Source organism: Vombatus ursinus, unplaced genomic scaffold (genome assembly GCF_900497805.2).
Source record: "Vombatus ursinus unplaced genomic scaffold, bare-nosed wombat genome assembly UNPS02014807.1, whole genome shotgun sequence".
Taxonomy (NCBI): Eukaryota; Metazoa; Chordata; class Mammalia; order Diprotodontia; family Vombatidae; genus Vombatus; species Vombatus ursinus.
In genome coordinates this window covers 365,577-381,391 of record NW_020954585.1, presented here as the reverse complement: position 1 = coordinate 381,391, position 15,815 = coordinate 365,577, and the positions used below count along the sequence as shown (strand labels likewise).

Below are 15,815 nucleotides of genomic sequence, written 5' to 3'. Positions count from 1 at the left end.
TGCATGCACCTTCTTTCAAAGATACAAAAAGGACAAGTTCTCAGCAGGGCACTGAGAGAGAGCTCAAAGATCCAGTAAGGGTTGTCTAATAACTCTTAAGGCAGCTAGGTAACCCAGTCAGTAAATTGCTGGGTCTTGAATCAGGAAAACCTAATTTCAAGTCCCGCCTCAAACATTCACTAGCTAGGTGATGCTAGGCAAATCACATGACCTCTATTTACCTCAGTTCTCTTATCTGTATAATGGGGATAATAATAGCACCTACCTCCCAGGGTTGTTGTGAGATTCAATGAGATAATAATTGTAAAGTACTTAGCCTAGTGGCTGGCACATAGTAGATACTACATAACTGTTATTATTATTACTCCTGGCTGTAACAGAAAAGAGTAATTTAGTTTCTGTAATGTATTTAGGAACACAGTGAAAATTTACTTACACAGAATAACTGGATGCTTTTCAAGATTCAGGGAATACCACCGATTGCCCTCACCTATTAATTAACCCATTAAATATGAAGCAATATTTAAGTGTGATTATTATGTTACCCAATAAACACAAAATTACTGAATGTCAGACAGCTAGAAAACATCTTTATTTGAGATCTGGTCTAACCTTCTGGATTCTATAGATGAGGTCACACTGCTAGTAAATGATAAAACCAGAAAAGAATGAAAGTCTCTTCACTCCTAGCATAGTACTCCACTCCTTCTATCATAATGCCTCCTGGGTACAATACTTTGAACATAGTAGGTACCCAATAAATATTTGCTGAATTAATTCATAAAATTACAGAATGTATTATCAAAGGAATGCTTGGTATGACTACTTGAAGAGCAGTTATAACAAAAGTCAGCACAAGTTCATCAAACACAAGTCATTCCAAACTAATTTCATTTCCTTTTTTGGCAAGATGGTAAACAAGAACAAAAATAAAAACTGAAGCCTATTTAATACTAATGCCTAAGGTCAGCCCTGAAGAAGGGATGTGAGGGCATACCTTCTCCCCTTCTATAGAAAGGTGGGGAACTATGGAGGTAGAACACAGTATACACTGTATGACTTGGTTGATACGTTGATTAGTTTTCCTAAACTGCCTTTTTTTCCTCTTTGATTTTTATTCTTAGATATAACTTTTGGCTCTCTGGGTAGGAAAAGGGATAGGGATACATCAGAATGACATAAAAGGTGACATAAAAACAAAAGATAGTAATAAAAATTTCTTTAAAGCCAGCTGCACAAGTGAAGAAATTGTAGAATCTCTAAGTTGGAAGGAACCTCAGAAGCCAGCTAACACAACCTGGACCAGACCAAGGATCCCTCTGCCAAATGATGAAGCACATGATCAAGGTCAGAGACTCCTTCCTTTCCTCTGTCCTCTCTGTTTCCAATTAGTCTTCAAGTCTTATAGATTATTTCCTTGAAAGGATCTCTTGAATTAATTTGTCCTTTGCTTTTCCCCTTACCTCGGGTTGCCATCAATACTGTCCAGGTTTTCATCACTGTCAAGTTTGGATGAAGGCAGTAAGGACCTTACTAGTCTTTGCTCTTTCTACCATTTTCCCCCATTAATTCCTCTTTACGACATGGCTACATTAAGCCTCCTGACAAACTACTTTCATCCTAGAACTGGACACAAAGTTGGAACTTGGGTAATATTTCTAGGCTGTCATTTATCTGCTCAAAAACCAACAACGGCTTCTTACTTTGTGGTTCCCTGTGGCCAAGTGACACTGGGCTTTGGAGTACTCCTGTGATAAGGAGGCAACTAGGCCAGGCAGCCAGCAACATCTAGATTTGCCTCAGGGTTCCTTCTTCTGCTCTAAAAGAGGTGGCCCTAGAAAACTGACATTAAGAAGGGACCTTTAACTAGAGGTGATTAGGTCAAGGATGAAGAGACAGGCTGAAACTCCCTGGTGAACCAATTCAACTCCACACTGTCCTCTTTTCTTGAATACCTAGCCCCTTTCTCATATCACCAATTATGCCCAGCCACGTCTCAACCATGGCTCATTTCCACCATCAGTCTTGCTTTGTATAGAATTGTTTGTGTGTACTCTATCCTATTAGATTGTAAGCTCCTTGAGGACAGAAACTGTCTTTTCCTTCTTTTTTTGTCTCCCCAGAGCTTAGCACAATGCCTGGCACATAGTACAGGCTTAATAAACATTTATCAGTTGACTGATTGATTGACTGCTCTTGGCTCATAAAGAGCTCCCAGGCTCTTTTCAGCCCCTAGAAAGGTCTGAAGGTATTAATCCTTTGAATGCAGTCACTGAAGCAATTTTATTGAACTACAGAGACTCAGTCCTGGCCTTTTGGACTTAAAACCACCTCTTTACTCCCTGCTCAGGAAAGCAAGCCAGCAAGTTCTATCACACATCTCTTTTACCTTTCCGTACTAAACTCCTTATGACCAGGATGGCCAACCTAAGACTGTGTAGCCTCTCAACTAAAACATGAGGCTGGATGGCCCAGGATGGAACAAGTTTGCTCTGACCTAAATACGCAGGTGGAAATCCTCACGGAGGAAAGCCCAGACCCTGTAGGCCTAGTTTAATTAGCAAGTAGTGAACATAATCTTCCAAGGCAACTACTGGAGGAAAATGACCTATAGAAAGGTACTTCTATTGGATAGATGGAGAAGACGCTAGACTATAGGCAAGGAATCCTAGAGTAAGTGTACAAAGAAATATAACCATTACCAAGTTTCCTGCCTTAAGCCCTAATTTTACATACAACTGAGACCCAAGAATTTCCTTTGGGAAAACATAGACTAACCTGTTTTTCACTCAGTTGGTGCAAGGGTCAGGCACCTTGTGAGCAGCTCCACTGAAGCTCTCAAATCTGGAGGCCTCCACGGACTATAAGGTTGGTGATGTGTATAGCATCCAGAATGAGACAAGGTATGGTGGATAAAGACCAGTCTTTGAGTATGGAAGACCTGGGTTCAAGTTCTGCCACTAAAACATACTAGCAATATGACCAAGCAAGCAGCTTAACCTCTCAATGTCTCAGAAAACTCTCTAAAATGATACGCTGCAGATACGTTACCAGTTTGTACAGGTTGAGGGAAAGGACTTTCTAAATCAGCAGTGCCCCATAATGATAAAATTACCTGTCAGGGCTGCACCAAAAAAACAAACAAACAAACAAACAAAAAAAAAAAAACCATCCAGAATGAGGGGGTTATCACCTGGTAGTCAAACCACTCTTGTAATAATGTATCCAGCTTTGAATGCCACATTTCAGAAGGGATACTGGCAAGGTGAAATGTACAAGTCATGATGACCAGGATGGTAAGGAGGCTAGAAATTATATTATATAAGGACAAGATAAAGGATCTGAAGATGTTTAAACTGGAGATGAGAAGATTAAGGGAAAATATGGTAACTAGTCTTCAAATACTTGAAGGACTCCCATGTGAAAAAAGGATCCGAATTATTTTGCTTGGCCCTTGGGGACAGAGGGCCAATGGGAAGTCACACAAAAGGCAGAGTTCTATTCCATATAAGGAAAAACTTCTAACAATTAGTGCTATCTAAAAGTGGACTGAATAAGCTCCTTAGAAGAAAGTGAGTTCCTCATTACTGGAGGGTCTTCAAGATGGATCACTACTTGTCTTTAGAATCAGAGATTTAGAGCTAAACAGAACCTCAGAGATCAAAAAGTCTTCATTTTAGAGTCTTATTAAATAGGCGATCCAGGGACTCAAACTCTGACTCCAAATCCAGAGCTTTTCCCAGTAAACTATGATCTCCAAAAATAATTATTTTCTGTACCACACCATAATGATATTCAATCTTGTAGGATATTTTTGTCTCCTCAAATACAGTAATAAACTGCAATAAACATGTACAGTGTTTTATAAACCTCAACACATCACTCAAATGGTAGTTGTTGTTATTATTATGACAGGTACTGGTTTTGAGTCATTCAAATAGGACAGTTCGAATGTGAACTCTTACTTTTGAGGGGGGGGCAGTTAGGTAATGGGGTTAAGTGACTTGCCCAAGGTCACACGGCTAGTAGGTGTCAAGTGTCTGAGGCTGGATTTGAACTCAGGTTCTCCTGACTCCAGGTGGGTACTCTATCCACTGCGCCACCTAACTGCCCCCTGAACCCTTACTTTTCAATCGAAGAGTGCTAAGTTGTTACTTTCATGTGCACTCACATTCACTTTGTGAAGAAGGGGGTAAGCTCTCTGTATTGAGCTGAAAACTAGAATTTGGAAAAGTTAAGAAACTGGCCCAAGGTCATAAAGAGATCCTGGGTTCCCAATTCCTGACTCTGACTGAGAGGCCAGGAGAAGCATCTCAGACTCTAGTCCTTAAATCTATTTGAACTCTGACCTCCCACACCATAAGGGAGTGACAGGAAGAATGAAGACATAGCGAGAATGCCTACTTTTGGTATAGCGTCTGACTGAACGCTCTCTAAATCCCTGGATTCTAAGAATGAATAATTAATTATATTAATAATTTACTCATTATAATAATTATATGATTATTTAACAGTTTGATACTTATATTAATAACCAATTGTCTTCCGGGGGATCACAGAACATTGGTCAACTCTAAAGAAGCTTTAAAAACAGTTTAGGGAAGCCTGGACTTAACCATCTGTCAACTTTAAAACACCCCTTGGAAACAAGCTCTTTGTCAATCGGACCTCAGTCAAGAAGACCTGGGTTCGAGACCCTCATCCAAGACTAACTGGCCGTACGACCCCAGACTGGATATAGACTCGGCTCGATAGCATCTCTAGGGCCAATGTCTGCTAAGCTGGCTTTCAAACTCTTCTGCGACCCGCCTGGTGGTCACAGTGGCAGAATGGCAGAGTTCAGAATTGTTTGATTCGAGGACTAGCCCAGATCTGACCGTGTAATCTTCCGATCAGTAAACTACAGTGGCTCCCTACCACCTCCAAGATCAAAAACAAATTCCTCTGTTTGGCATTGAAAGCTGCTCCTTCCCAGCTTTCCAGTGGTATACCTTACTCCTTACCAAGTAGTCTGGTGCTCTTACACCTTACTTCCCACCAGTGACACTGAAACTGGCTGGCCTCTTGGCTGTTCCTCTCACGGAAGACACTCCATCTCCAGACTCTGGGCCTTTTCTCTGGCAGTGCCCCATGCTTGGAATGCTGCCCCTCCTCATCGCTACCTTCTGGATTCCTTGGCTTTCTTCAAATTCCAACTAGAGAACTAGGTATGAAAAACTTTTCCTGTACCCCCTTAATCTAGTGTCTTCCCTCTATTGATTACTCCAATTTATTCTGGATGTATCTTATTTGTACATAGCTTTTTTTTCCCCATTAGAATGCAAGCTCCTCGAGGGCAGACGCTGTCTTTCACCTTTCTTAGCACAGCACCTGCATATAAGCCCTTAATAAATGCTTACTGATCGACTAACTGGGGTCAGGAAGGCCGCCTCTTCTTCCCTGTCCCAGGGAGCTGAAGGGACCCTTGTAGCCATGGTCAATGATGCTACAAGGCCAACAATCAGATTCCAGATTTTTAATGGAACCACCTCAGAACATCCAATTACAGAGGGAAAATGCTCACATTTTACTTAAGAATGGCAAAGTCACTGTTAAAACTTATGGAACCATGCCTTGTAGGACTGAGCCCTTTCAGCTCTGGAATTCCTGCCCTGAGGCCCTGCTGTCCAGATTGATCAACTCCAGCCCCAGCCTTGCTTCAATTTTACCAACTTCTCTACCCAACTCAAATCCCCTTTAATTCCTCCCCCCCCCACCCCACTCACCCAACAACCTTCTTCCAGGTCTAGAACAATACATCATCAAACTAATACTGCATTGCCGCTGGAATTGGTATGTCCATCTGCCTCCCTATGGCTCCATTCACCAGCCCAGTAACTTTCCAAACCAGAATGCTTCTTCCTGGCCACTATCCCAAGAAGTGTTGACTTCCTTTATTAGGATATAAGCTTCTTGAATGTAAGGAATGTCTTCTCTTTTGTATTTGTAGCTCCAGAGCTTAGCACAATACTATGAATATACTAAGCACATAATAAATGCTTTTTAATTCATTCATGGTAAACATTTTGTGTTTCCAAAAACCCAAAGCTAAATAGAAGAGATTAAAAGGGACTAAAGGATGGCATTTCCCTTACCTACAAATGTCGAGTCATCTTGTACTCTTAATTTAACACCATTAAGAACACTGACCGTGAGCTCTAATAGCTGGTAGCTGCCTAATTTAAAAGAAGGAAAATGAGCGCATGAAAAATCAATGAAACACAATGATTACTTTAAAAGGTTAACTTGGTAGCACCAAACACTGCTTTGGTCTAGAGAGTTTGAAGGAATCACATTTCACCCAAAGAATGATCAATGCAACACTAAATCTAACCTCTTATCACATATTTCAAACCTGTTTTCCTTGGCTTTTCATTGAAATCAATTGAAAATTTACATTTCCGGTGTATGTGTTACAAGCCTTGTGCTGCAGGAATAACCCCAATATAAATCACTCTACCATCAAGGAAGTCATAAACCTAACTAACCCCTATTCCTATTCATTTTCCTATTCCATTAAAAACCAAACCAAACAAACAAAACAAACGTATGAATTCCATTTCAGCAGGTTATCACAGTCTTTAAGGAAATTTTATAAGAACCTATATCCCACATCTGAAAAGCAGCACAAAGTAACAGAAAGGGAACAGGCCTTAGAATCCACCTAGCTTCCCTTAGGTAGGTGATTAGCTTTTGAATAAATCACCGGTCTTGTTCAAAATTGTTTTAAAGGAACACTGAAATGTTGATATGGCATACCCCATCTTATACTACTTTATTTGGGCAGTTAAGTGGCACAGTGGATAGAATGCCAGGCCTACAGTCAGGAATACTCATCTTCCTGAGTTCAAATATGACCTCAGATACTTATGAGTTGTATGACCCTGGGCAAGTCACTTAACCCTATTTGCCTCAGTTTCCTCATCTGTAAAATGAGCTGGGAAAGGAAATGGCAAACCACTCCAGTATCTTTACCAAGGAAACCTTAAATGGGGTCAGGAAGAATCAGACACGATTGAAACAACTCAACAACAATAATCACCTACCTTCCTAATTGTACTCCTTTGCCACCTCTGATTATAGGTGAAAAGCAACCATTAAATTTATGATAAACTGCTAAGTTTCATATTCACACAAAACACAAAGGTAAACAAACAGGAAATTGAAAAGGCAGCCCTGCAGGCTACCACTGCCCCCCACTAAAGAAACTCAATCATTTGGCACAGCTTAATCTAAGGCCATTCAGGAAAGCACTGATTCTGGTCTCCAACAGCTTGCAGCTGCTTAATATAAGAGAGGAAATATGAACAGAGGAAAGATCATTGAAACACGATTACTTTTAAAAGTCAAATTGTATATAAAGTGATCCTCAAGGTTATTTTATGCTCAAAAGTGTGACATTAGTGAATTTTCCAGATGACTGAAGGTTGCCACCATTTGTTTTTGTTTTATTTATTTTAAGTACGTGGATAGAAATCTTTCTAAAATGTATTACAAAATTTTTTAATAAAATGTATTAAATGTTTCCCTACCTTCTTAAACATAATTTAACCTTCTTTTCATGACTCAGGACCATCATTCAATACATCGATTACTGTTATAAAATAATATAGGGTTGCCTTTATGGGAGATTTCTAAGAATTGTCTGTACCTACACCAAAGAGCAATCTAGATTTGTGTCTACTTTTTGTGATTTAGTTTTAGTCTCGTAAGACTATGGATCTAAAGCTAAAAGGGATTTCAGAGGCAATCCAATTCAACCCCATCATTTTATACATAAGGAAAATGAGGCCTTGAGAGACTGACTGACTTGCCCAAAATCACAAAGGCAGTAACTGTGTGAGGCAGGGTTCAAACCCAGGTCCTCTGACTCCAGGACTAGTATTATTTTCACTATACCATGCTGTCTCTTCCTTCATTATCATTCTATCCCTTGTCCAGTGTTTTTGCTCTCAACATGTCTACATTACCTTACCTCCTTTCACACCAGCATAAACTGAATAACCCTATTTGTTAGAACTAAGTATAAAGTAATAGTTAACAGAAACTGAGTGAGGATCTAAGGGGTTCCATTATATGCTCAAATTTTGGTACTGTATGGATCTTTTGACCTCTGCTTTGAGTACTTGGAAGCCTTTTTTGTTTTCTGGTGCTCAGCTGTGCTCAGGATAGAGGATAGCTGAGGGTACCAGACAAGTGACCTCTACATCAGTGAGATGCTACTGTATTTGTTTTTTAAGTTCTATTCAAAATACAAGAAAAGTCTTTAACTTCCTTTTCCAAAGCAATAATTATTTCCCTCTGATACTGACAATAGATCTGGCAAGAACACTTTATATTTCTTAATGCTTTTTAAACATAAACATTAATAAAGATAAACTGATAGACAGCTTAGCATTTAAATAGCTATAAAGTGGAAAGCAAAGCAATAGAGGGGAAAAAACAGCAGTAAGAAAAATAATTCAAGTTTCCAGGAAGCTGCTATAAATACCAGCAAACAATCACCCTTAATGATTTAATTACAAAAAAATCCACTGTCAGTGGGTACTTGAAATGTAACATACCATTTGCATGAAATGTTTTGGCTTTGAACAAGCTCTTGAGACCATAAAGTTCAGGGACTTGTTTAAAATCATCAATTTCAAATTAAGAAGTATAGTCTTAATATCCTGGCAATTCATCCCTGATTTTCAAGATTACCGTCCCCTACCTTGCAAAAAGGGGGAAAAAAACCACACAACCCACAACCAAAAAAACTCAACCAATACAACACACTTCTAAGTTAAAGAGCTTTCTTTTATTCCTCAGAAATAACCATCCATGACTTCAAGAATCTGGGTAGGTCACACCCCTTTTCCTACTTCCTATTAGTAATTTTTGAAAACACAGAGATGAGAGACAGAGATTTCACTGACAGAGAAAACTCTTAGATAAGCAAACTCCTTCTACTAATACAGGGCTTCTTCATCTTCTCTGCAACTTACTAAAAGAGTAATGTAGAACACTGAGAAATTAAGTGACTTGTCCAGGGTCACACAACCACTCCGTGTCAAAGGCAGCACTGGAACCCAGCTCTTCTGGCTTAGAAACCAGCTTTCTATCCACAATACCACACTGTGTGTGTGTGTGTGTGTGTGTGTGTGTGTGTGTGTGTGTGTGTATGTGTGTGTGCATATATATGTATATTTGTGAAGCAGGTAAAAACCATAGCCTAAGTATATTAGTTACCAATAACACATTATTTGCTATTTTCTGGAAAGCCAAAGTAGTTAAGAAAAAAAATTACTTGTCACTAAGCACTGCAGACTATCACATGGGACAAGTCTGGTCAACAAATTTAAGTTTTTCTTACTATCAACAGTTTCAGTTTGCAAAGCAGATGCCAAAAAAGAGCTGGGCACATTCCTTATATGGTGCTCAATAAAACTAACATTACAGACATAGCTAAGCCACCCACTGGCTCAAACAATTCTCAGGCCTGTTATGTTAAGTGGTGTTCCAGGCAAATGTCCTTTAAGGTCTCTGATCTCTATTCTTGTGTTCAATGTAGTAACTAGTATAAGCAATAGAGTTCTGAGAGCAACTAAGAGCCTTCCCCTCTGCTCCCTCCCACCCAACTGCCAATATTCACCTGTATCATAGTTGCTACCTATTGCAATAATGCTCCAAGTCTTCTCCCAATCTTCTTAAACTTAACAGGCTTTAAAAATATTAGTCACATTTCAACATGGGATTCCTGTTCACATGACTTGGTGTCCATACCAAGGTCTATTTAAATTTGGAAGGAAGAGGAAAAAGGTAAAGGAAATAAATGAGAACCCCAGCCCCTAAAAAGGGATGTGAGATTGAAATGACCTCTTTAAAGCCTAGAGGTTCATCTCCCTGACTATTCCTTTCAGAATGGGTGACTAGAAGGGAGGAAGAAGTTTTGGACACAAAAGGATATAAAAAAGGAAAGATGACAGACTGAGAAGTAACCTAGCCCTACTACACCAAATGAACAAGAAAACCACCCCTCAATTCAGCAGATAACACAACGTCAAGAAAAGGAAAACAAACATCAGAAGGCATCACTAAGGAAATTCTTACAGAAAAAACAACTGAAGACAAATTGACACCCTGTAGCCTCTGGCATGCCTGCCCCCATCCTGTAGCCAATTACATCCAGTATATAAATCTGGCCACAAGGTAGGCCCAACAAAACTCTGACCATTGTCATAGTCCACAATATATGGTGTCTGTAGTTCAATATCTCTGTTCATAAAAAGGATATATCTGTTATTTAGGGCTTTTAAAACTAAAAATGCTTTCCTAGTAAATGAACTGATATTGCTTGCCAGAAACACATCAAGGGAAAAGTGTCAACTACTCCAAATAAAGGTTCTATCACGCTTTCAAAAGAACACGCCTTAAGACTATTATTCCCCTCTGCATTGGTCAAACTAGTGAAAGACAAGAAATCACTTGCGGGTACTCTCCTTTCCCACTTACCTATGCAATTTGTAATAGATAACAGATTTCTGTATCCTAAGCAAAAATAAGGTTTATAGTCCTACTGTCTGCCCTAGAATCTCTGGAAACTAGAAAATTCAAGCATCCTTAATGTGAGTCAGAGATGAGATCTTCTTGCATAGAAAGATAAAATATGTGAGCTACCTAAAGGAGTTGAAATCTAGGGATAACACCAAGAACCTATACCCTACTGCCCACCCCTGCTAGCCCTTGGCATTGCCGACATCCAGGACTAACACAGGCGCTGATCATTTCCCTGAGCCATCTACTATCCGAGTCCTGAAGCCTCTGGGTTGCACCAATAGCTGGCACAAAGCCCTCCGTGGTGCTGCAATCATGCTGAGAACTCCAGGAATGACCATCCAATTCCCCACTAACATTTTCGAAATTTGTCACCATTTTTATCTTTCCTACTAACTGATCTAAAACCAAAGACCTAAGCACTGCTCAAAAAACTGGTGGAGAACTAGTTCTAGATAGGTCACATCCCATGTCATCTCTACTCTTTCCCAAGACTTCTAGAAGAAATTGCCTTCAAAAGACCTCACTAGGATTTCTAAGTTCAATGCCCATGGACTATTTCTTTCCTCCTTGGATGTAGTGGTTAGTTTATCACAAAATAATTCATAAACTGCCATATTTAATGGCAGCTGCCCTCTAAATGAATTAAGAGAATATTAGCAATTCCCACTTTCCATTTCTTCCTACAAACCCTAAAAGTAACACTGATTTATTTGGAAAAACATTTCACATTCCTAGAACAATCAATCAATTAGAAAACACAAGATTACTCTTGCTTTAAAAAAAAACATAAAAAGAAAAAAATCAGAATATGGCATTCTGGCAAGTAAAGAAAATCAGATGAGGCTCAAAATGAAACCCTACAAAGTTGATACTAAGCACCAAAGAAAATGAATATTTAGTGAAAAGGAAGAATTTGAATCATTCCTTCAAAAGAATACAGAGATGAAAACTGACCAAACATAAAAAAAGTTAAATGCTTTTTTTGGGTAGAAATTAAAGACTAAGAAATGAAACGTTTGTTTTCATGTAGCTAAAACCCAGAAATAATACTGTGCAGGATGACTGGGAAAATCAATTTCTTTTTTGATTCTCTTTTAAAAAAAAAAAACCTCATATTGAAAGACATGTAAGAAGGCAAAGACAATATCACTGGGTTAAAGAATCTAAGATGCAAAAGTTGTAAGAAGAAAAAATCAAGAGAAAAATAGGAGAAGCGAACTAATATTTCACTGACAAAAAAAAATCATTCCCTTATTAAGTCAGGATTATTTGGGGTGAGGGATGATAAAAAAAAAAGACTCCCCTTAGGTAGAGAGAAGAGAACATGGAATGGGATGAGGATTAGGAAAAGTCTGGTCGGGATCCATGAGAAAATATAAATCAGAATACTTCAATTTCTCCTCTTGCCTTTAGAATAGAGGGAAAATAATGATGAAATATGGGAGGCAGATAACAGGGGGAGGATCATGAGATCAAAAATTGGGCTTGAAGGGACCTCATAAAAGCCTCCATATCTAGTACAACCACCTCATTTTACAGACTAAGAAACTGAGGCCCAGGGCGGGCAAGTGCTTTGCTCAAGGTCACACAGGTAGTAAACACAGCTGTGATTTGAATCAGGTTGTCTAACTCCAATCAGTGCTCTGTGCACCATACCAAATTGTTTCCAAAGTGGGAGTTGGGTCTCATAAACAGACAGGGAATGTTACGACATTATCTCTCCAAATGACCCAGAGCAGGGGAGGGGGAACTTGCTAGAGACAGGATGTTGGCTTCAAAATCTACTGGAAGGAGAACTTAAGGAATAGTTTCCTCAAGCTTAGGTACATCCATCTTGGCACTACTTCCCAGTGGAAAAAAAAATAACTAGGACCTAAAGACAGTGGGGAAATAGTCTGAAGAGGGCTAAACATGGGATCACAGGTTCAAAGGGAGGCTACAGCATGAAATCAAAAGGGGAACAGCCCTCTCCCCACACTTGAGTTATAAAAGCAATCCCCACTGGTACCCATGGCTTCCCTCAAAAAATGAAAGAAAGAAAGGAGTTAGAAAGTGTGTGGAATGAAAACGTTTCTTGGAAAGTGATATTTCAAATTAATCTCACTGAAATGAAAAGAATGAATGGGGAAAGGGAGAAAATGGTCAAGATTAGGTACTGCAGTTTTATCTGAGCTAGAAAGGGAAAAGATAACTACAAGAAAAGTTAACTCAAGGAACTTGTGGAAGAGAAACAATAGGAAGAAGGAGAAGAGGGGAGGAAACATTGATGAGCAAGGGGCAGGAAGGAGAGAGGTTCCACTTCCATTCCCATAAAGAGCTATTGGAAGAGAAGAGACCCAATTCCACCACTAAAAGTCCCAGCCAAGGAGCAAATAACTAACTCCCCATTATTGCTATACCTGATACACTCACCAGCAGGGACCCTCTCCCACCCCTACACTCAGCAAGGTCCAACCACCATCTCCACCCAGACAGGGAAGACAAGGCACAAGATGAGATTCTGAGGGAACTTCCAATTTTGACTGTAGAGGGAGAGACTGTAGACACGGCGGGAAGCAAGCCCTGGGAAAAGAAAAGGGAGGATGTTTAAATTCCCAGAATAGGCCTCTAGCCATCTTCGTTCAATGGGCAAGTGGCTGTCTTTGAACCACCTCAAACTGATTAGCTGAGGCCACGGAAGTTCTGTGGGATGAGGGTATGTCCGAAAGTGGAGGAGAGCTCCACTAGAACCCCCATATTAAGAAAGACTGGCAAACTAGTTTTGAGACTTTTTTTCCCAAAATAAATAAATCAGTAACAGGTTGGGGGTGAAAGGGAAGAGATCTTCAAGAGAATGGTGGAGGCAAATCTTGACCTTCAATCTGGAGAACCTCAATTGGGAGAGCTTTGGGGATTAATTCTAAGGAGGTGGGGAAATGAAGGAGATGGCTGGCCCCTATCTGGGCTGCACCTCTGCAAGTTCAAATCTGGTTTCCTCACAGTCTAACTGAAAGAATAAAAGAAAAAATTTGACTTTTTTTAAAAAATTGAATAAAGAAAAACTTGAAAACAAAAAGACAATAGAACTGACAAAACTAAGAGCTAGGTTTTTGTTAAAGGATTTAAAAAAAAAATCAATAAACCATTAGTTAACCTGATCAAGAAAATCAAATTATTGACATAAAAAATGAACAGAGGGGAAAGAGAATTATCAGAAACTACCATATATAACTGTATGCCAGTAAAATTGAAAATTCAAAGGGAATGAATGAGTTTATAGAATAATTTTTATATATTTATCTATTTGTATCTAACAATAACTATCTCTACTGCAGGATAGGAGGGAGGGAAGAAAAGAAAAGGAGAAAAGAAAAAAGAAATTTATATTGTAACTTTCTTACATATTTAAAAGGAACAGCAGGTTGTACATAACAGATTTGCAATTTCATATGAAATTATCTTTTCGTTATACTGTTACGGAAATGCTTATTTTATTCTATAAATTAAAAATAAAATAAGAATTTTAAAATATATAACATACCAAAATTAACAAAAAAGAAATAGATATCTTAAAAAATCCAATCTCAGAGAAAGAAATTGAGCAAGCCGTAATTGAAATGCTAAAGGAAAAAAAGCCTAGGTCAGATTGATCAACTTCACTTATTGATAGAATCGTTCAAGAGTATTTAATACCTACACTAAAAAGAGAGAGCAAGAGAACACTCTATCAAACTCCTTTTATAACACAATTATGATCCTAATCCCCATACCAGAGATAAATAAAGCAAAGAGAACTGTAGATCAATTTAAATGGTGAATATTGATGAAAAAAAAACAAAATTCTCGTAAGAGTCTACAACAATAATATACCCAGAAAATAATTCACTATGAACAAGTTGGATTCATATCACAGATGCAAGACCCATTTGTCTTTATGAAAAAATTAGAAAATCATATTATTTTTCAATAGATGCAAAAAAAAGTTTTAATAAAATAGAGGACAATTTTATGTTAAAAACGAAAATTAGCATAGGCAGGGAAGTGCTATTTTTTAATATGATCAAAAGCATATATCTAAAACTAAGAGCTAGTATTTTTTGCAAAGGAGAAACACTAGAAAGTTTCTCAGTAAAAATAGGGGTAAAGCAAGGATGCCCTACCTCCTCACTATTCCTTGACATAGTTCTAGAAATGCTTATTAAAGAGAACAAAATGCAAACAAGAACAAAGTTAATGGTATAAGCATCAAAGTTAAAAATTATCCTTATTTCCAGATGACATGATAGTATTCTTAGAACACTCTAGAGAATCAGCAAGGAACAAATTAAAATAATAATTTAGATAAAGTGTAGATTATAAAATACACAAAAATCATCAGGATTTCAATACTGTATTAATAAAAACCTGGAAGAAACAATAAGAGAAATTATATTTAAGTAACTATGAAGTTCATAAAATATCACCAAGTTAACTTACAAAGACACATGCATGATTTAGATAAATAAAACTGCAAAACACTTTATGAAATAAAGAAACACTTAGATAATGATAGAGACATTTACTGTGTGTGATTGGGCCAGGTCAATATAATAAAAATGATCATATTATATTAATTTAATCAGCCAACAAGAAGCATTTAGTAAGCATTCATTATGTGCCAGTTACTGGGCTAAGTACAGGAATGTATAAATTTAATGCAATGCCATCAAATCACCAAGAGGATATTTTATAAAGCTAGCCAAAACAATAATAAAATTCATTTGAGGAACAAAGGATCTGTAATCTCAAGGGAAATAATGAAAACATATACAAAGAAAAGGGAGATTCAGACCTAAAATTTAGACTAAAATTATATTATAAAGTAGCTGTCACCAAAACAGTTTGGTAATAATTAAACACTGGGATAGACAAGACAGGCAAAGAAATAGAAGTTTTCTAAAACTTGCCCAGTATTTAGTCAACTTTCAAAAAATAAATTAGTAGGGAATAGACTCCCTTTAGAGAAGAGCTGCTGGGAAGCCTCTCTCTCCTCATATTCTTGGTAAAATAATAAACTTCCATGGGAAAAAAAAAAGTCTTCTTTTAATTAACCTCTAATTGAAATGGAGCATTTCCTTCAATTATTTTAAAACTTTTTTTTAATTATGTTCCATAGGGTAAATCAGACTGCCAAAAGGACTTATCACTCTCACACACACACACACACACACACACACACACACACACACACACACACACACACACACACACACACACACACA

At 38.1% G+C, this 15,815-nt stretch overlaps 1 protein-coding gene across 4 annotated transcripts in view; it reads right to left on the bottom strand.

Annotated features, from left to right (window-relative positions):
- LOC114052094 (uncharacterized protein C7orf50 homolog) overlaps positions 1-15,815 on the bottom strand; it is a 338,906-nt gene that overhangs the window by 308,178 nt on the left and 14,913 nt on the right. For 3 of the 4 annotated variants that reach the window (XM_027874533.1, XM_027874534.1, XM_027874536.1), the window contains one exon: positions 12,988-13,137. The exons of the other annotated variant lie outside the window; for it this stretch is intronic. In XM_027874533.1, the coding sequence (XP_027730334.1) occupies positions 12,988-13,137 (150 nt within the window). The remainder of the gene's footprint in view (positions 1-12,987; positions 13,138-15,815) is intronic. 4 annotated transcript variants of the gene reach the window in all.